At 37.4% G+C, this 21,634-nt stretch overlaps 1 protein-coding gene across 3 annotated transcripts in view; it reads right to left on the bottom strand.

The window, feature by feature from the left end:
* RFC1 (replication factor C subunit 1) overlaps positions 1–21,634 on the bottom strand; it is a 125,571-nt gene that overhangs the window by 59,008 nt on the left and 44,929 nt on the right. For all 3 annotated transcript variants that reach the window (XM_077136617.1, XM_077136616.1, XM_077136615.1), the window contains one exon: positions 20,507–20,623. In XM_077136617.1, coding sequence (XP_076992732.1) covers positions 20,507–20,623 — 117 coding nt within the window. The remainder of the gene's footprint in view (positions 1–20,506; positions 20,624–21,634) is intronic.

The raw sequence follows: 21,634 nt of genomic DNA on the forward strand, positions 1-21,634 counted from the left end.
GTCCCACTGATGTGAACGGACATTCGAGAATAAACTTGAAATATGTCATTGGTAACAGAGTTCAGCAGGAGTTAGAAACAGGGTAAGACAATGGGTAATTGAAGCTGAAGGGATACAGACTGTGCAACAGGACTAGATACAAAAACTTAAAAATGGACAGCACAATAATACCTAATTGAAAAGTAATCATGTTAAAATACTGAATGAAGCTGCATCTGAGCTATAGGTTTTTGTTTTGTTTTGTTTTGTTTTGTTTTGATTTTACTATTATTACTTTTATTTTTTTCTCTATATTAACATTCTATATCTTTTTCGGTTATGTTGCTAGTTCTTCTAAACCAATGCAAATGTACTAAGAAATGATGATCATGCATCTATGTGATGATGTTAAGAATTAATGAGTGCATGTGTAGAATGGTATGATCTCTAAATGTTGGGTTAATTTCTTTTTTTCCGTTAATTAAAAAAAAAAAAAAAAGAGAAGGGATAATTGGAGATGAAGGGATACAGACTGTACAACGGGACTGGATATAAAAACTCAGAAATGGACAGCACAATACTACCCAATTGTAATGCAATTATGTTAAAACACTGAATGAAGCTGCATGTGAGGTATAGGTTTTTTGTTTTTGTTTTTTTGTTTTTTTTTCTTTCTATTATTGTTTTAATTCTTATTCTGTTGTCTTTTTATTTCTTTTTCTAAATCGATGCAAATGTACTAAGAAATGATGAATATGCAACTATGTGATGTTATTAAGAATTACTGATTGTACATGTAGATTGGAATGATTTCTAATTGTTTTGTTAATTCTTTTTTTAATTAATTAAAAAAAAAAAAAAGATGTAATGGAAAGGCTGGAGGGAACTGCTTGAAAATGTGGAGCTGTGTTCCAGTAGCCATGTTTCTTGAAGATGATTGTATGATGATATAGCTTTCACAATGTGACTGTGTGATTGTGAAAACACTGTGTCTGATGCTCCTTTTATCTACCTTATCAACAGATGAGTAAAACATATGGAATAGAAATAAATAATAGGGGGAGCAATTGTTAAAATAAATTTAGATTAAAATGCTGGTGATCAGTGAAGGGGGGGATAAAGGGTATGGTATGTGTGAATTTTTTTCTGTTGTCTTTTTATTTCTTTTCCTGAAATGATTCAAATGTTCTAAGAAATGACCATGATGATGAATATGCAACTATGTGATCATATTGTGAATAACTGATTATATATGTAGAATGGAATGATCATAAGTTAAGAATGTCTGTTTCTGTTGTTATATTTTTTTAAAAAATTAAAAAAGAAAAATAAAAACTTCAATATCTCACTTTCAGTAATAGAATGTGTTGACAGAAAATCAGTAAGAAAATAGAAGATGTGAATGATACTATAAACAAACTAGACCTAGCATATATAGAGAGAGCACTTTATCCAACAATAGCAGAATATACATTCTTCACTAAAGCATATGAGTGATACTATAACAAACTAGATCTGACATATAGAGAAACCAATTCACTCAAGAGTAGCAAAATACACATTCTTCACTAAAGCACAAGGGTCATTCTCCAGAATAGGCATATATTAGGTCACAAAACAAGTTTCAATAAATTTAAAAATACTGAAGTCATACACTGCATGTTCTCTGACCACAATGGGATGAAGCTGAAATCAGTAACAGAGAAAGAACTGGAATATTACAAACATACAGAAATTAAACAACATACTCAAATAACAATGGGTCAAAAAACAAATCAAAAAGGAAGTTAGGAAATATTTTGAAGCAAATGAAAACAAAAATACAAAACAAAACTTATAGTTTAAAATAAGAAAATCAATTAATGTAATATATTACATTAGTAGAACAAAGGGAATAAATCACATAATTTCAATTGACAAAGAAAGGGCATGTGACAAAATTCAGCACCCATTCTTGATAAAAACTGTCACAAAACTAGAATTAGAAGGAACTTCCTGAACATGACTAAGGGCATATTTGAAAAACCCACAGTTAACATATTCAAAGGTGAAAGAAAGACTGAATGCTCTTCCCTAGAGACCAGGAACAAGATAAGGATGCCCACTGTCATCACTGTTAATCAACAAAGAACTGGAAGTTCTAGCCAAAAAAGAGAGGCAAAAAAAAAAAAAGAAAGAAAGAAAAGGCATCTGTGCTGGTTTGAAAGGATTTATGTACCCTAGAAAAGCCATATTTTAACCCTAATCAACCTTGTGGGAGCAACCATTTCTCTTAATCACTATTCAGTAATGTAGGTTGGAAATGATTAGGTTATCTCCAAGGAGATGTGACTCACCCAATTGTGGGCATGAATTAATTTTTTTTTTTTTTTTTTTTTTTTAGTTTTCTTTTTTCTGCTTTGTATCTTTTTTTATTTTTTTATTTTTCTTATTTTTTTTTTTTTTTTATCTTGAGTATGAACTTTTGAATAGAGATGTGACTCTACCCATTCCGTGTGGGTCTTGATTAGTAGAATCCTTTAAAAGAGGATGCATTTTGGAGAAAGCTGGAGAATGACAACTTTGTACACTTAGTCCCTATCGTTATACACTCTAAGAATTCCTAGATTATACCATCTCATCTTTATCAACACAGTGATGAGATCAACGTGATGAGAGATCCATGAAGCAGAGAGCCCATGCCACCAGAGACCTTTGGAGGTGAAGAAGAAAAACATTCCCAACGGAGCTTCATGAAACAAGACTGGAGAGAAAATTAGCAGACACTGTTTTTGCCATGTCCCTTTCCAGTCAAGAAAGAAATTTTGAACTTCTTCAGCATTTCTTCAGTGAAGGTAACCTTTTGTTGGTGCCTTTATTTGGACATTTTTATAAACTTGCTTTAATTGGGATTTTCTCAGCCTCAAAACTATAAACTAGCAACCTATTACATTCCCCTTTTTAAAAAGTCATTCCATTTCTGGTATATTGCATTCCAGCCCCTAGCAAACTAGAACAGCATCAAAACTGCCAACTTAACTCCACAAAGGATAGGTTAAGCCTACTTAAAATTAGGTCTAAGAGTCACCCCCAGAGAACCTCTTTTGTTGCTCAGAAGTGGCTTCTCTCTCTCTAAGTTCACATTTTTTATTTATTTTAGTAATACTTTGTAGTTTATTTAAAAAAATAAACAAATACAGTGCTTGGGTAGTTCAGTGGTAGAATGCTCGCCTTCCATGTGGGAGACCTAAGTTCGATTCCTGGGCCATGCACCCCAGAAAACAAACAAATAAATAAAAATTAACAAATAACAGGGGGAACAAATGTTAAAATATATTGGATAGATGGACATACTAGTGGTCAATGAGAGGGAGGGATAAGGGGTTTGGTATGTATGAGTTTTTTCTTTTTTCTTTTTATTTCTTTTTCTGAAGTGATGCAAATGTTCCAAAAAATGATCATGGTGATGAATATACAACTATTTGATGATATTGTGAGCTGTAACCATGTCAGGAATGTTCATATGTCAAGAATGATTTCATGTCAAGAATGCTGGTATGTCGGTTCATTGTTTATAACAAAAATATTTTTAAAATAAATATAAATAAATAAATAAAACCTCAAAAAAATATATTGGTAGTGGTTCTGGGAAGATGGCAGATTAGGACAGGTTGAGCTCACCCCTGCTCCAAGGAACAGCTAGAGAAGAGACAGGAAGGCAACTGGGACTGTGATTCCAGAGTATGTGACCTGGGAGCGTCTTCTACACTACAAACGGAAGCCCTGATTGCAAAAGCTGAAGAACTAAGATGCAGAAAACCAGAGACCACACAGCTAGTGCAAAGAGCCTAACATGGCCCTTTCCAAACAGAAGCCCAGAACGTTCAGGAGTGCATGTACAGGGACTAGGAAGTAAGCCAAGCTGCGTACCTTAAAGGCACTATCCTCATGCACACCACCCCCATCACCAACCTGCAACTTCCCCTGTATCCCACATAACTGAACCCCATCAACCACACCCCCACTGAGCTGCAAGCATCACTGCCCCAACCCACCACCCCTACGCATCCCTGCCCCACGTTCCTGCCCCCCACACACACACACACCTGTCCCAGCCTAACCCACCTCTCCCATGCAAGCAGACTGTCTCACCCTGCCCCTCCTGAGACCTACCCACCCCTTCCCAGTCCCTCAACCCCAATCTCGCCCTTCCTGCCCCCTAAAGGCAGTTAGGGGCACTGACCTTCATGCCCAGGTTACACCCCTCCTGCCCATACAGTTCTGCAATCCAGCCCCTTTCCCCTAAGCTCCGAGCATCCACATATCAAGGCCCCAACCCCTAGACCAGCGGGCACCAGGACGCTGCCCTACAAACCCACACACAGATAGCCATATCCTCCCTGCTGCCAAGTGTGCACGCATTTATGCACTAACCTCTTAACCCCTTACCCCAACCCCTGCCCTGCACACATGCACCCTGGCACCACCCCTCAGCACAAGTGCCCTGCTCCCACACCTGGCAGGTATTCATGTGCACATCTGTTGCATAGTCCCCACTCTGCATAAGCATGCAGCCCTGCTCCAACCTCCCCCTCCAGCACCTGTACACCCATACCAGGGCCCTGACCAGCGAACATCACCCGCCCCTGACCCACATCCGCAACCCTCATGACCTGTGCCCCACCCCTACACAGTCTGCATTCACATCCCGAGCCCCCTGGACCCCTCCCCCTGCACAAGGACACATCCATGCCCTGCCCTCCCTGTCCCCTGACCTCTGTGCCATCTACCCTACATCCTGATACCCATGAGTCCCATCCTCCATGTACCCACCCACATCTTGCCTACACACCAGACCCCTGTATCCGCACAACCCCCACCCACTTTCCACCATGTCCCCTACACTGCACCCTGCTCTTGCACTCCAAGGCCTACCTGGCCCCATCCCTATGGCCCCCACACTACACCTCCACAACCCTGCACCCTATGCTCACAGGTACCAGTGTAGCATCCCCAACCTGTGCCTGTACCTGCATTGCAACCCATAATCCAAGTGTTCTACTCCTCCCCACACCCTGCATTCTGCTCCATATCCATCCTGCAAATACAAAGCTTTACACTACGGAAGAAAATCAACTTCCAAAGTAACTCTATCAAGATGTTTAAATGCCTTGAAGGCAACAGAAGATCACTAAATAATATCAAGATGCAGACAGATATAGCCCAGCCTAATGACCAAATTAAAACACCAGAGGAGTCATAGACTTTGGAACAACTAATCAAAGATGTTCACATAACTCTACTAAATAAAATCAATGGGATGGCTAATAAAGGAGATCAAGAAGACACAAGAAAAGCATAAACAGGAATTTAAAAGAATAAACAGAAAAATACCAGGTATCACAGAGATTGAAGATGCTCTAGACCAAATCAAAAATATACTAGAGAAACACAACAGCAGATTTGAAGAGGCAGAAGAAAGAATAAGTGAACTACGGCAGGACAACTGATTTCAAACACACAAAAGAGCAGATGGCAAAAAAAAATGGAAAAATTTGAATTGGATCTCAGGAAATGATGGACAAAACAAAGCACACAAATATAAGAATCATCAGTGTCCCAGCAGAAGAGAAGAGTAAAGGGATAGGGAGATTAGTTGAGGATATAATGAGGGAAAACTTCCCAACCCTTCTAAAAGACATAAATATGGAAACCAAAGAAGCCCAACAAACTCCAAATAGAATGAATCCAAATAGGGCTTCCCCACAACACATAATAATCAGTCTGTCAAATGCTGAAGAGAAACAGAAAATCTGGAAAGTGGCAAGAGAAAAACAATCTACTACATACAAGGGAAACCACTGAAGACTGAGTTCAGACTATCCAACTGGCACTATAGAGGCAAGAAGGCAGTGGTATGACATTATTTAAGATCCTGAAAGAGAAAGACTTCCAGCCAAACTGTCCTTCAAAATTGAGGGAGAGATTAAAATTTCCACAGACAAAAAGTAATGGTAGAGTGCTTGGAGGATCTGAAGGCAAAAATACATATGTGGAACTATTAAACTTTCTCATCTGGGAATCCCCAGTACCCACTCAACCACTGCGGTCTCCCAAGAAAACAGGACAAGCCCTTGATTTTGAGGTTTGCCGTTACGAAAATTACTTCTGTAGGGAAGAAGCTAAGATTACCAATAACAACTTCAAGAAGCTGCTTCCAGGAAAACTTTTTGCTGCTCAGATGTGGTTTCTCTCTCTTTAAGCCCAGTTCTTCAAGGAAAATTATTATCCTTCCCCCTATGTGAGATATGACATTCAGGAATGAAAATCTCCCTGACAATGCGGGGTGGAAGTCCCACACTGTGGGATCAACAACCCCTTCTTGACCAAAAGGAAGAAAAGAAGTGTAGTAAAATGAGGCTTCAGTGGCCAAAAGAGATCAAATGGAGTCAAAATGCCATTCTGGAGACTTCTCTTATGCAAGCTTCAGTTATATAGTGTTAATTTTCATGGTCAGCTAAATGGCAACCAACATCACTTCTGTTAACACTTAAGAATACCTAGGGCTCGAACTGAGACTCTATAAAAGTTTCATGCACTTTGTTTGGTTTCCTGGAACTTACAATTTCCAGAGGGTTCCTGGGTCAGATAAATCCTGAAACTCAGAGGGACCAGACTCTCCAAGATTATCAATTAATTACATCTCCCTTTCCTTTAGTGTCGACACCTCTTCTCAACATGAAAAATATCAGAACAGGTTATGTCTAAAGATCCCTGTAGACTGCGGGAAGGATCAGAGGAGAAGGAAGGGTTGTAACAGAGAAAACAGGATTTAACAAACAAGGATGATTGCTGAATCACTATAATAATATTCCTTCTAGCCTCCAGTGTTTTGGAGCAGTTAGAAGAAAAAATATGAGATGGTGAAATGGTAGCCCAGAACAAACTCTGGGATCTGTTTGTAACTACTTGTTGATGTGTGCTTTGAAATTTATTATTTTCTTTCTTTGCTTTGTATATATATTTTACAATAAAAAAAACATTAAAAAAATAGATCAGGTCTCAATTAGAGTTAAAAATGAAGACAATTCCTAGCCCATACACCAAAAGGAAAAAAAAAGAAAACCAAGCCAACCTGGCTGGGACTATGGTAAATCAGAATACAGGATAAAAGATGATAGTGTATGTACTCTAGACCCTCACCTACTATATGAGACCAAAGGCAAAGAGATTTATTATGTCTAGAACCTAAGTTATCTGTATCACACAATCTAAATCAACCCATCTGGACAGCTCATTTAAACAACCCAAACTTCTGGAGTCCAGAACAGGAATGAGGTCTTATAATTCTGTATAACTTAATATAATAACAAGATACAACTCAGACTGTGGTGGGCTGATAATTAAAAAGAATTCTTTGAGGGCGGGCCACAGCAGCTCAGCAGGCAGAGTTCTTGCCTGCCATGACAGAGACCCAGGTTCGATTCCCAGTGCCTGCCCATGCGGCGGGGGGGACAAAAGAAGTGTAGCAAAATAAGGCATCAGTGGCCAAGAGTGATCAAATGGAGTCAAGAGACTATCCTGGAGGCTACTCTTATGCGAACTTCAGTTAAATAGTGCTAACTGCCATGGTTTGCTAATCCTCAACCAATATCACTCCTGTTACCGCTTTAGAACACCTGGGGCTTAAATTGAGCCTCTATAAAAGTCTCGTGTGCTAAATTTGCTTTCCTGGTACCTATAATTTCCAGAGTATTTCTAGGCCAGATAAATAGTGAAATTCAGAGGGATTAGCCTCTACGGAGTTATCAACTAATTACATCCCCCTTTCCTTTCATGTCGCCACCCATTCTCAATATCAAAAGTCAGAGTGAGCTTTTCTCCGTCGGCCCGCCGCGCGGCGCCAACGCCCCGCAGCAGCCGACCCGCCCGCCCTCCTTCTCCCCCCTCCTCCCCCTCCTGCTCCGGCCGCTCTCCAACCACCACGGTGCCCTCTTCCCCCGCCTTCACCGGCTCCTCCACCATCAGCCTCTACAGCCTTGCCGCCCTCACCTTTCCTCCTCCAGAACAGCTACTGGGGGAGTGGAGATAATACAGAGCAGCTCCCGGAGCCACGAGGGAGATCAAAGGGACGGCGTACCCCATCCTGGAACGCTGACTATCTGGGAGAACCAGCTCCGGTGAGATCACGAAGGGGCACGGGCTTTCCTGGGTGGGACGGCAAGCGACCGGAGTCCCTCCCTTCCACCTTCCCAGGCCAGCTGGTAGAATTGGACAGGCGGTCCCCTTAGGCCGCGGCGGCTGGTGCCCCCACCACACGAGGCCCCCCGGAACAACAGAGATAGTTGGGTCGGAAATCCCCAGACTGCGGAGAACAGTGACCGGGGGATCCCTTCCAAACACGTGACTCCCCCGTCGGCTGGGAATAGTGCACTCTCCCGGGCTGCGACAGCTGGCGCCCTCCCACCACGTTTGGTGCCCCGGGCCGACTAGCTAATTCGGCCGGACGCTCTCCCGTGCTGCGGCGGCCGGCGACCCTCCCCGCATTTGGAACCCCAGGCCGGCTGGCATTCTTCCAAGACGCTTCGGCTGCCGAACCTCCCCTACGGTGAGAATTTTCCAGAGTTAAAGGACCCACAGCAACTTTAACTGGTGGAACCCGTAGACAAACGTGTGCCACGAGCGCCACCTACTGGGCAGGATAAGAAAAACAGAACCCAGAGATTGCACAGAAAAATCTTTCAACCTGTGGGGTCGAACACCCAGGGAAATCTGACTAAATGCCCAGACGCCAGCAGAAGATAACGGATCACGCTCAGAAAATTGAACATATGGCCCAGTCAAACGAAGAAACCAATAGTTCAAATGAGATACAGGAGCTGAAACAACTAATGCTGAATATACGAACAGAAATGGAAAACCTCTTCAAAAACGAAATTGATAAATTGAGGGAGGACATGAAGAAGCCATGGGCTGAACATAAAGAAGAAATAGAAAAACTGAAAAAACAAATCACAGAACTTATGGAAGTGAAAGATAAAGTAGAAAAGATGGAAAAAACAATGGATACCTACAACGACAGATTTAAAGAAACAGAAGATAGAATTAGTGATTTGGAGGATGGAACATCTGAATTCCAAAAAGAAACAGAAACTATCCGGAAAAGAATGGAAAAATCTGAACAAGGTATCAGGGAACTCAAGGACAATGTGAACCGTACAAATATACGTGTAGTGGGTATCCCAGAAGGAGAAGAGAAGGGAAAAGGAGGAGAAAAACTAATGGAAGAAATTATCACTGAAAATTTCCCAACTCTTATGAAAGACCTAAAATTACAGATCCAAGAAGTGCAGCGCACCCCAAAGAGATTAGACACAAATAGGCGTTCCCCAAGACACTTACTAGTTAGAATGTCAGAGGTCAAAGAGAAAGAGAGGATCTTGAAAGCAGTGAGAGAAAAACAATCCGTCACATACAAGGGAAACCCAATAAGACTATGTGTAGATTTCTCAGCAGAAACCATGGAAGCTAGAAGACAGTGGGATGATATATTTAAATTACTAAAAGAGAAAAACTGCCAGCCAAGACTCCTATATCCAGCAAAATTGTCCTTCAAAAATGAGGGAGAAATTAAAACATTCTCAGACAAAAAGTCACTGAGAGAATTTGTGACCAAGAGACCAGCTCTGCAAGAAATACTAAAGGAAGTACTAGAGTCAGAACCGAAAAGACAGAAGAGAGAGACATGGAGAAAAGTGTAGAAAGAAGGAAAGTCAGATATGATATATATAATACAAAAGGCAAAATGGTAGAGGAAAATATTATCCAAACAGTAATAACTCTAAATGTCAATGGACTGAATTCCCCAATTAAAAGACATAGACTGGCAGAATGGATTAAAAAACAGGATCCTTCTATATGCTGTCTACAGGAAACACATCTTAGACCCAAAGATAAATATAGGTTGAAAGTGAAAGGTTGGGAAAACATATTTCATGCAAATAACAACCAGAAAAGAGCAGGAGTGGCTATACTAATATCCAACAAGTTAGACTTCAAATGTAAAACAGTTAAAAGAGACAAAGAAGGACACTATATACTATTAAAAGGAACAATTAAGCAAGAAGACATAACAATCATAAATATTTACGCACCGAACCAGAATGCCCCAAAATACGTGAGGAATACACTGCAAACACTGAAGAGGGAAATAGACACATATACCATAATAGTTGGAGACTTCAATTCACCACTCTCATCAATGGACAGAACATCTAGACAGAGGATCAATAAAGAAATAGAGAACCTGAATATTACTATAAATGAACTAGACTTAACAGACATTTATAGGACATTACATCCCACAACAGCAGGATACACCTTTTTTTCAAGAGCTCATGGATCATTCTCAAAGATAGACCATATGCTGGGTCACAAAGCAAGTCTTAACAAATTTAAAAATATTGAAATCATACACAACACTTTCTCGGATCATAAAGAAATGAAGTTGGAAATCAATAATAGGCGGAGTGCCAGAAAATTCATAAATACATGGAGGCTCAACAACACACTCTTAAGCAACAAGTGGGTCAAAGAAGAAATTGCAAGAGAAATTAGTAAATACCTAGAGGCAAATGAAAATGAAGACACAACATACCAAAACTTATGGGACGCAGCAAAGGCAGTGCTAAGAGAGAAATTTATTGCCCTAAATGCCTTTATCAGAAAAGAAGAAAAGGCAAAAATGCAGGAATTAACTGTCCACCTGGAAGAACTGGAGAAAGAACAGCAAACTAATCCCAAAGCAAGCAAAAGGAAAGAAATAACAAAGATTAGAGCAGAAATAAATGAAATTGAAAACAACAGAGAAAATCAATAAGACCAGAAGTTGGTTCTATGAGAAAATCAACAAGATTGATGGGCCCTTAGCAAGATTGACAAAAAGAAGAAGAGAGAGGATGCAAATAAATAAGATTAGAAATGAAAGAGGAGACATAACTACTGACCTCACAGAAATAAAGGAGGTAATAACAGGATACTATGAACAACTTTACGCTAATAAATACAACAATTTAGATGAAATGGACAGGTTCCTGGAAAGACATGAACAACCAACTTTGACTCAAGAAGAAATAGACGACCTCAACAAACCAATCACAAGTAAAGAGATTGAATTAGTTATTCAAAAGCTCCCTAAAAAGAAAAGTCCAGGACCAGACGGCTTCACATGTGAATTCTATCAAACATTCCAGAAAGAATTAGTACCAACTCTCCTCAAACTCTTCAACATAATCGAAGTGGAGGGAAAACTACCTAATTCATTCTATGAAGCCAACATCACCCTCATACCAAAACCAGGCAAAGATATTACAAAAAAAGAAAACTACAGACCAATCTCTCTAATGAATACAGATGCAAAAATTCTCAATAAAATTCTAGCAAATCGTATCCAACAACACATTAGAAGAATTATACATCATGACCAAGTAGGATTCATCCCAGGTATGCAAGGATGGTTCAACATAAGAAAATCAATTAATGTAATACACCATATCAACAAATCAAAGCAGAAAAATCACATGATCATCTCAATTGATGCAGAGAAGGCATTTGACAAGATTCAACATCCTTTCCTGCTGAAAACACTTCAAAAGATAGGAATACAAGGGAACTTCCTTAAAATGATAGAGGGAATATATGAAAAACCCACAGCTAATATCATCCTCAATGGGGAAAAATTGAAAACTTTCCCCCTAAGATCAGGAACAAGACAAGGATGTCCACTATCACCACTATTATTCAACATTGTGTTGGAAGTTCTAGCCAGAGCAATTAGGCAAGAAAAAGAAATACAAGGCATCAAAATAGGAAAGGAAGAAGTAAAACTATCATTGTTTGCAGACGATATGATACTATATGTAGAAAACCCAGAAAAATCCACAACAAAATTACTAGAGCTAATAAATGAGTACAGCAAAGTAGCAGGCTACAAGATCAACATTCAAAAATCTGTAGCTTTTCTATACACTAGTAATGAACAAGCTGAGGCGGAAATTAAGAAACGAATCCCATTTACAATCGCAACTAAAAGAATAAAATACCTAGGAATAAATTTAACCAAAGAGACAAAAAACCTATACAAGGAAAACTACAAAAAACTGTTAAAAGAAATCACAGAAGACCTAAATAGATGGAAGGGCATACCGTGTTCATGGATTGGAAGACTAAATATAGTCAAGATGTCAATCCTACCTAAATTGATTTACAGATTCAATGCAATACCAATCAAAATCCCAACAACTTATTTTTCAGAAATAGAAAAACCAATAAGCAAATTTATCTGGAGGGGCAGGGTGCCCCGAATTGCTAAAAACATCTTGAGGAAAAAAAACGAAGCTGGAGGTCTCGCGCTGCCTGACTTTAAGGCATATTATGAAGCCACAGTGGTCAAAACAGCATGGTATTGGCATAAAGATAGATATATCGACCAATGGAATCGAATAGAGTGCTCAGATATAGACCCTCTCATCTATGGACATTTGATCTTTGATAAGGCAGTCAAGCCAACTCACCTGGGACAGAACAGTCTCTTCAATAAATGGTGCCTAGAGAACTGGATATCCATATGCAAAAGAATGAAAGAAGACCCATCTCTCACACCCTATACAAAAGTTAACTCAAAATGGATCAAAGATCTAAACATTAGGTCTAAGACCATAAAACAGTTAGAGGAAAATGTAGGGAGATATCTTATGGATCTTACAACTGGAGGTGGTTTTATGGACCTTAAACCTAAAGCAAGAACACTGAAGAAGGAAATAAATAAATGGGAGCTCCTCAAAATTAAACACTTTTGTGCATCAAAGAACTTCATCAAGAAAGTAGAAAGACAGCCTACACAATGGGAGACAATATTTGGAAACGACATATCAGATAAAGGTCTAGTATCCAGAATTTATAAATAGATTGTTCAACTCAACAACAAAAAGACAGCCAACCCAATTACAAAATGGGAAAAAGACTTAGACACCTACCAGAAGAAGAAATACGGATGGCCAAGAGGCACATGAAGAGATGCTCAATGTCCCTGGCCATTAGAGAAATGCAAATCAAAACCACAATGAGATATTATCTCACACCCACCAGAATGGCCATTATCAACAAAACAGAAAATGACAAGTGCTGGAGAGGATGCGGAGAAAGAGGCACACTTACCCACTGTTGGTGGGAATGTCAAAGGATGCAACCACTGTGGAAGGCAGTTTGGCGGTTCCTCAAAAAGCTGAATATAGAATTGCCATACGACCCAGCAATACCATTGCTAGGTATTTACTCAAAGGACTTAAGGGCAAAGACACAAACGGACATTTGCACACCAATGTTTATAGCAGCATTATTTACAATTGCAAAGAGATGGAAACAGCCAAAATCTCCATCAACAGAAGAGTGGCTAAACAAACTGTGGTATATACATACGATGGAATATTATGCAGCTTTAAGACAAGATAAACTTATGAACCATGTAATAACATGGATGGACCTAGAGAATATTATGTTGAGTGAATCCAGCCAAAAACTAAAGGACAAATACTGTATGGTCCCACTGATGTGAACGGACATTCGAGAATAAACTTGAAATATGTCATTGGTAACAGAGTTCAGCAGGAGTTAGAAACAGGGTAAGACAATGGGTAATTGAAGCTGAAGGGATACAGACTGTGCAACAGGACTAGATACAAAAACTCAAAAATGGACAGCACAATAATACCTAATTGTAAAGTAATCATGTTAAAATACTGACTGAAGCTGCATCTGAGCTATAGGGTTTTTTTTGTTTTTGTTTGCTTGTTGGTTTGTTTGTTGTTGTTGTTTTTTACTATTATTACTACTTTTATTTCTTTTCTTTATATTAACATTTTATATCTTTTTCTGTTGTGTTGCTAGTTCCTCTAAACCGATACAAATGTACTAAGAAACAATGATCATGCATCTATGTGATGATGTTAAGAATTACTGAGTGCATATGTAGAATGGTATGATTTCTAAATGTTGTGTTAATTTCTTTTTTTTTTTCTTTCCGTTAATAAAAAAATAAAAATTTAAAAAAAAAAAAAAAAAAGTCAGAGTGAGCAGTGCCTAAATAGCCCTGTGGGGATCAGGGAAGAAGAAGGAATTATTGTTATTTCACAATTAAAAAGTTTAAAAAAAAAAAAAAAGCTAGAGAAATTTTATAAAAAGATGTTACTGAAATATATATGTACATTTACTTAAAAATAGACAAAATTTATTTATTTAGCTCTGTAAAGTGAAAAGTGTACATGAGAAAATGGGATATTTTTATCTGATTTGTTTAATTCTTTTTCAATGGGAATATGTTAATGTGCTACTTGGGCAATTTAAAATAACATAAATCTAAATACTTCCTCCATGCTCCCAAAATTCTAAACTTGATTTCTTTCATACAGAATCTTACTGCACAAATCAATATTAATATCCCAACAAGTAAAATCAAAGAAATATAATAAACAGTTCTTAGTTTCCTCTTCAAATAAATTTTCTGCCTCACTCTAGATTTCCCTGAGTACTTTATGAAAAAGTTCTCCATCCTATTCAAAATCCATTCCTATTCATCTCATACACAAAAGTGTACATTTCTAAAAAGTAGCAAAGAGAATGTTACACAGACATTAGCAGTGCTATTTTCTGCTACTATTTTTCCAAGCCACATGTCATGGAAATTACATGATAACCTGGAGAAAACAACCCCAATTTTTTTTCCTATTTAACATCCCTAAAATAATTATAACTTTAAGAGCACAAACTGCCTCTGTTTATGTACTCAATTAAAATTATCAGTTATAAACAATTCTCCAGGCAGGAAAACCCCCCACCATTTTCAATCAAACAGCAGCCCCTGATGAAACAGCATAGGAAAAGGTCATCTTTGCCAAACAAAACTCAAGGTCTCTCACTTCATTAAACAGCTAAAGGCAAATATATTTACCCAGTACAACAAGTATCTGGGTTTTTACCAACCTACAAGAACATTTTACTAGAGTCAATGGTTAGCTATGAAGATATTTATAAGCAATTTTTTTTTTACTTTACTTCTAAATTGAGAGCTTAATGTGGTCAAATTACTTAAAAATAAGTATTACTAGAAGACATTTAATCAAACAAAATGATGATGAAAATACCTGTCACGGAGCTACATAGAAAGCCTAAAGATCTACATAATAATATAACCTAAAATCTGTATAATATAAACAAAAATACTAGAAACCTAGATTATTTCCTTAATCTGTTTTCCACTGTTTCTAACAGCACTGTGCAAACAGAAATAAAACACAGACCACGTAGGCAATTTTAAATCTCCACAAAGTCATACTAAAAAATGTAAAAGAAAACAGGTGAAATTAATTTATCTATTTTATTTAACTTCATACATTGAAAACATTTCAACATGGAATCAATACTAAAAAAACTTTTAATGAGATAGCTTACTTTTTTTTTTCATATTAAGCCTCTGACTTCCACTGTGTATTTTACACTTACAATATTTAATTCAGGCTAGCCACATTTTCTGTCTTTAATACTCAAATTTCACTCCAATATGACATACTGGGCAATACACATCTATAACATAAGTTGGTCAAATATAATTTCCAAATTTCTAAAGCACAATTACATAATCAACAGTAAGCCATAAGGACTTAAGTAAAACAAAATGTCTTTAGCACAGTCTTTACAGGCATATGGAGATATACAATAAAACCAAAAGCTAAGAAGAACAACTAATACTTAATGAACATTTATTATGTGTCAGATCCTATTTTAGTTGCTTTTCAAAGCATTAATTATCTCATTTGATCACATTGCCCTCTGATTGAGGTACCAGTAATATGCCCATTTTTCATATGAGAAAACTAGGGTGGGTAAGTGAAGATATAACCCAGGCAGTCTGTCCAAATGCTCATGCTCTTAAACACTATACATGCTACAATGCAAGAAAAATACCAAAAGAAACCAAAAGCTAGTTTTTAAAATCAGAATGCAGAGGATACGCATAAGAGAAAATTTTAAGCATGGAAATGAAGCAGAAATTGCTTCCTTTGAAATGCACAGATTGTTTAAAATGAAGCATGAGAATACTTTTCACTGAGAAGCTCCCATACCCCAAACACAATTCTGGATTAGAATTTTTATTTTTAAGCTATTATTACCACAAATTTTTTATTTAACCATATACTGATAATATAAAAAGAAAATGTTCATGACACAGTATAGAAAAATTGTAGTTTTAACTTAAGAAAAAATCAGAGTGATAAAAGAATTATTTTAAAGTCAACTACTTTCGAATTTTTGCATTAATTTCAAAAAGTGGCACTGCTCATTTTTGTTCACTCTCTTTTTCATTCCATTTCTGACTTTATTGTCCTAATATTATTGTAGACATTTTAAAAACTGTCTCATTCTCTTTTACGGAGGGAAAATTTCTCTTCCTCACATAAGCCTATCATTTCAAAAAATACAATTGTATGAGAAGACAAAACAGGCAAAAAAGAGCTAGTTTCTTTCCTATGTCTCAATTCTAAGAAAAAATAGACTACTGTGCCACACTAAATGTACACATAAGATGGTACACTGCATTCTAAAATTTTTAGCTAAAACAAAGAATAATGTTCATTTCCACATGTGCATGCCATCGAAAGCAAGACACAAACATTGCCTAAAGTTTATAAAAAATGGATAAAATGCTAGCTATCTCTTCAGAAAATAACACTGAAAAATTCCTGGCTGAAAATAAACAACTGCATGTTAAAGAAAATCTGAGATCACGGCTTAAATTGTCTGACCGTTTTGTGTACCTAAAATCACAAGATAACGACAGCCTTGATCCACAGTTGAAGGCCACAGCTGTCTGCACACTAACTTTGACGTTTCCAGGGTATCATTGGAAAGCTTGATCACACCACCTTCGTTACATAATAAACCTCCCACTTATTCAAAACTTCACAAAGGTTCCCGGATCTAAGAGGGGAACCTCTTAATGGAAGAGTTTATTTGCACAATGTGCCTGAGCAGATATTTAGCAATAGAACAAAAAGGTTAAGAGTCAGTCTGTCACCTGCCATAACAAAGAAACATCTTAACTTACCAAAAATTCTACAGAAAATATGTTCACATCACTTATATAACTGTCTTTGCACACTCTGAACAACTTTATCAAATATATGTCTCAACAGCCTATGGGCTTTTTTTTTTTTTCCTTTTGCATGCATATTAACATAGAAGCACTGGGTCTGGCCCTTTCATGTGCATCATTCCATTAATACTTCCCATAAAGCACATGCAGTATATGCTTTATATAGCATATACTGGCTTATGGGAAAGAAGACAGACAACCTGAACTTTAATCCAAAGTTACAATTCTGTTAAGAAGAGATACGAGAATGCACCTCCAGGCCAGGCTTCTGACTTTCAAAAGTCCCAGATTCGTTCTATAACAAAAGTACTTTCTTCTGTTTCATTCACAACTGACTGACCAATTTACCTTCCATGAGTACCTTTATACTATCAAGTAACAGTCCGTACATATAAGTGAAGTTCTACTGTTACTATTGCTCTAAAAACCTTTGCCTTTATCCACAAAGTTCAATAACATTAAAACCTTAGAGGTGAATTATATAGTTATGTAAATTATATCTCAAAAAAGCAACTATTAAAAAAACCCTTAAGCATACTAATAATATCTACTCTCCAATTGTCCATAATAATGGACTACAGGTAGCATGGCTAAATTAAGGTTACAGGTAATTCAAAAACCTAGTACATACTCCATCAGTCAAAATGTATACAGATCAGTCCCTTACTATTGCCAACTTCTTAGGCTCTTGTTACTTTCCTCCTAGACTACTGAAAATACTTCCTATTCAGCCTCCCTAATTAATGATTGCTCTATTTATCAACCCATCCAAATACTAATAATTTAGCAATTACCCTCCGTACTATTTTCATCATTCCACAACTCTGTTAAAAAATGTCAATGTTTTCCTTTTGCCTGCTTGGTCAAATCTAAATTCATCTACCTAGCTTTCAAGGACTTCCCTAAGCTGGTCTCATCTATCTCTCATTATTCCTCATCACATAGGCAAGTAATCTCTTTGGCATTCTATGAACATATCAGTCTTGTACTGGATGTAATCCTGTCCCCTTAATCTGACATGTTCTTCTCCTACATCATTTGCTCAATCTTCACAAACCAAATCAAACCTTAGCCCATCCATCAAGATCTCTCCTTGACTACTTCAACCAACTCCTTTAGTACTTGGTGTCTTTAGTCATTTTTTGTATCCCTAGCAACCTTTTTTCTGGCATACAAAATACACTCAACAAATGTTCGTTGAATGTAAATTGTAACAAGCTGTGCAAAAATAATTAAGTGATTTTCACCATGAATCTTCAAAACAGATGTATTCACTTCATTAGCAATAGCACTGACAGAGTGCTAAAAAAAAAAAAAAGATTTTGGATGTTTTCCTCAAAATGAACAAATCGATGAGTTAGATGTTTTGTAGACCTTTCAAACATTTCTACATAGAAACCAATGCAACAGCCCTGCAAATTGCAAGGGTAATATAACAATGTCACAATCAAAACGACTTTACAACTAACTCGCCTGAGTTAGATTTTTTTCCAGGGTGACAATCCAACTCAGGGATCAACACTGTAAAAGATTACTAGCAATGAAACATTAACACTATGAAATATTAAGAGTAGTACATCATTATTTATGAATGTCTTGGGGTTTTGGGGTTTTTTTAATTGTGATATATAACATATATACAAAAACGCAATAAATTTCCAAGTACATTTTAACAAGTAGTTATAGACCAGATTTTAAAATTTGGTATGGATTACAGTTCCACGATTTTTCATTTTTTCTTCTAGCTGCTCCAAAACAAGACCAAAAGATTATCAATATAATGATTCCACAGTCATACTCATTTGCAAACCCTATCTTCTCTGTTATACTGCTCTTTTTTTCCTTCGTTTTTGTGCAAAATAAGATTTATACAAGAAAGCAATAAATTTCAAAGTACACCACAACAACTAGTTGTAGAACAGATTTCAGAGCTTGATATGGGTTACAATTCCAGAATTTTAGGTTTTTACTTCTAGCTGTTCTAAGGTACTATATACCAAAAAAATATATCAATACAGTGATTCAGCAATCATATTCATTTGTTAAACCCTACCTTATTTGTGTAACTCCACCATCACCTTTAATCTTTCTCTCACTCTTCAGGGGTACTGGACTATGCCCATTCTAACTTTTTCATGTTGGAAGGGACTGTCAATAATTTTGGATGGGGGATGGAATCAGTTGATATTCTGGAGAAGCTTACCCTTTTGCATTTCAGGAGTTATCTGAGTCCAGGAACACATCTGGAGGTATAGGTTTCTAGAAAAGTTACCCTAGTACATGGAACCTTTGTAGAATCTTATATATTAATGCCCTAGGTGTTCTTTAGGATAGGCAGGAATGGATTTGGTTGTGATCTGGCAAATTATGATAGGTAGTAATATCTAACTGAAGCTTTCATTTAAGAGTGACCTCCTGAGTAACCTCTCGACTCTATTTGAACTCTCTCAGCCACTGATACCTTATTTTGTTACACTTCGCTTCCCTGTTTTGGTCAGGATGGCATTGTTGATCCCACGGTGCCAGGGCCAGACTCATCCCTGAGAGTTATCTCCCACGCCTTCAGGGAAATTTTCACTCCTGGATGTCATGTTCCGCATAGGGAGGAGGGCAATAGTTTCACTTGCAGAGTTGGGCTTAGAGAGAGAGAGGCCACATCTGAGCAACAAAAGAGGTCCTCTGGATGTGACTCTCAGGTATACCTATAGGTAGGCTTAGCTTCTCCACTACATACATAAGCTTCACAAAAGCAAGCCTCAAAATCAAGAATTTGGCCAAGCAAATGCCAGGTTTCTTGATCACTCTTAAAATAGATGAGAAATAAATACAAAACAATCCTTATTTAAAAAGACAATGCTAAAATCTTTAAACATCAGCAGAGTATCCGGGAGTCAGGTAACACTTGTGTTACCTTTACAAATCCGGAACATTAAAAACCATTATCTGCTTAGATAATTATGATCTTAGACTGTACAATAAAAGCTTACCTGATAAAGAAGTTCTAAAACCCAATAATATTTAAAATAGGAATCATGATAGAGTTCTAACTTACATGATTCAATACAGAGCACTTAAAAAAAAATCTCGATTCCCAGTGCCTGCCCCTGCAAAAAAAAGTCAAAGGCTTTGGGATTTTTGACCAAAAGTTCAATCCCTGTACGTGATTGCCTTCATCCACAGAAAATGTCAAAGATGATTACAGCCTTCCCCTGACAAACACAACTCAACAAAGCAAAAAAGGGAAACAGAAATTCAATTAAAAGTGATAGAGGCACATGTAGGCACCAATGAGAAGCTCAAGTACACTGGATCTCTCTAAAAAACTATATTCAGTAGACTTACCTGTTTCTGAAATGTATGTAACAGGATCCTGCCGTAGAATTTTACCAGGTTTAGAAGACAATTTTTCTGATTGCTTTTTGGCATGTTTTACCTGCACTGTCTCCTCTGATTCTGAATCTGTATGTGAGAGGAAAATAAAAGAAAACTTTGAAAAGAACTATTTTAATATAGTGTGTTTTTAAAGCACTCTTTATGAAACAATTTCTCAAGCTCCTTTTTGAAACACAACTCTTTCATGAGTTCTTACAATTACTTCTACCCGTTAAGCCCATGCACTTTTCCATTGTTGCTACAACAAATTATCACAATTTTAGTGGCTTAAAACAACACATATTCATTATCTTTCAGTTCTCTGGGTCTCATTGGGCTAAAATAAAGGTGCTCTAGAAAAGAATCCATGTCCTTGCCTTTTCTCGTTTCTACCAGGCTGCCAGCGCTCTTTGACTCATGGCCATCTTCCTCTATCTTCAAAGCCAGCAACATCAAGGCCAAGTCTTTCTCATGCTACCATCTCTCTGGTTCCCTGACCTACTTCTGTAATCAATCTCCACCTACCTCTCTTTTTCTACCTCCATCTTCCATTTTTAAGAACACTGTGATTAATTAAACTGGGCCCACCCAGATAATCCAAGATAATCTCCTTATTTTAAGGTCATCCAACTTGCAACCTTAAATCCTCTTTGACATGTAACCTAACATATACACAAGTTCCAAGGATTAGGGCATAGACTTCATTGGAGGCCAGTATATGCCTACCAGACTATTTGCTCAGAGTACTTAAATATTAAGTATAAATACAGCAAAATATAAGTACATAGCTCCATACCTGGTGCATATAGATATTCCATAGACTTTAGTGTCCTTCCTCTACCTCTGCATCATGCCTTTATAATTGCACTGTTTTAAATTGTATCAAAAAATATTTTCCAGATTCCCAAAAGATGCACACTTCTGGGGAACTGAGAAATGTACTTCTTTCAAGTTCTTTACAATGCAGAGTAGTTAAAGGCAGACAGTAAACACTCAAGTATGTTTAGAATAGAGTCAGAAGTTTTCCTATCACTGTCAAAATCTTGACAATCTATATATGCTTCCAATTTACTACTCTTAAAAATTCACACCAGATGG

Source organism: Tamandua tetradactyla, chromosome 19, assembly GCF_023851605.1.
Source record: "Tamandua tetradactyla isolate mTamTet1 chromosome 19, mTamTet1.pri, whole genome shotgun sequence".
Taxonomy (NCBI): domain Eukaryota; kingdom Metazoa; phylum Chordata; class Mammalia; order Pilosa; family Myrmecophagidae; genus Tamandua; species Tamandua tetradactyla.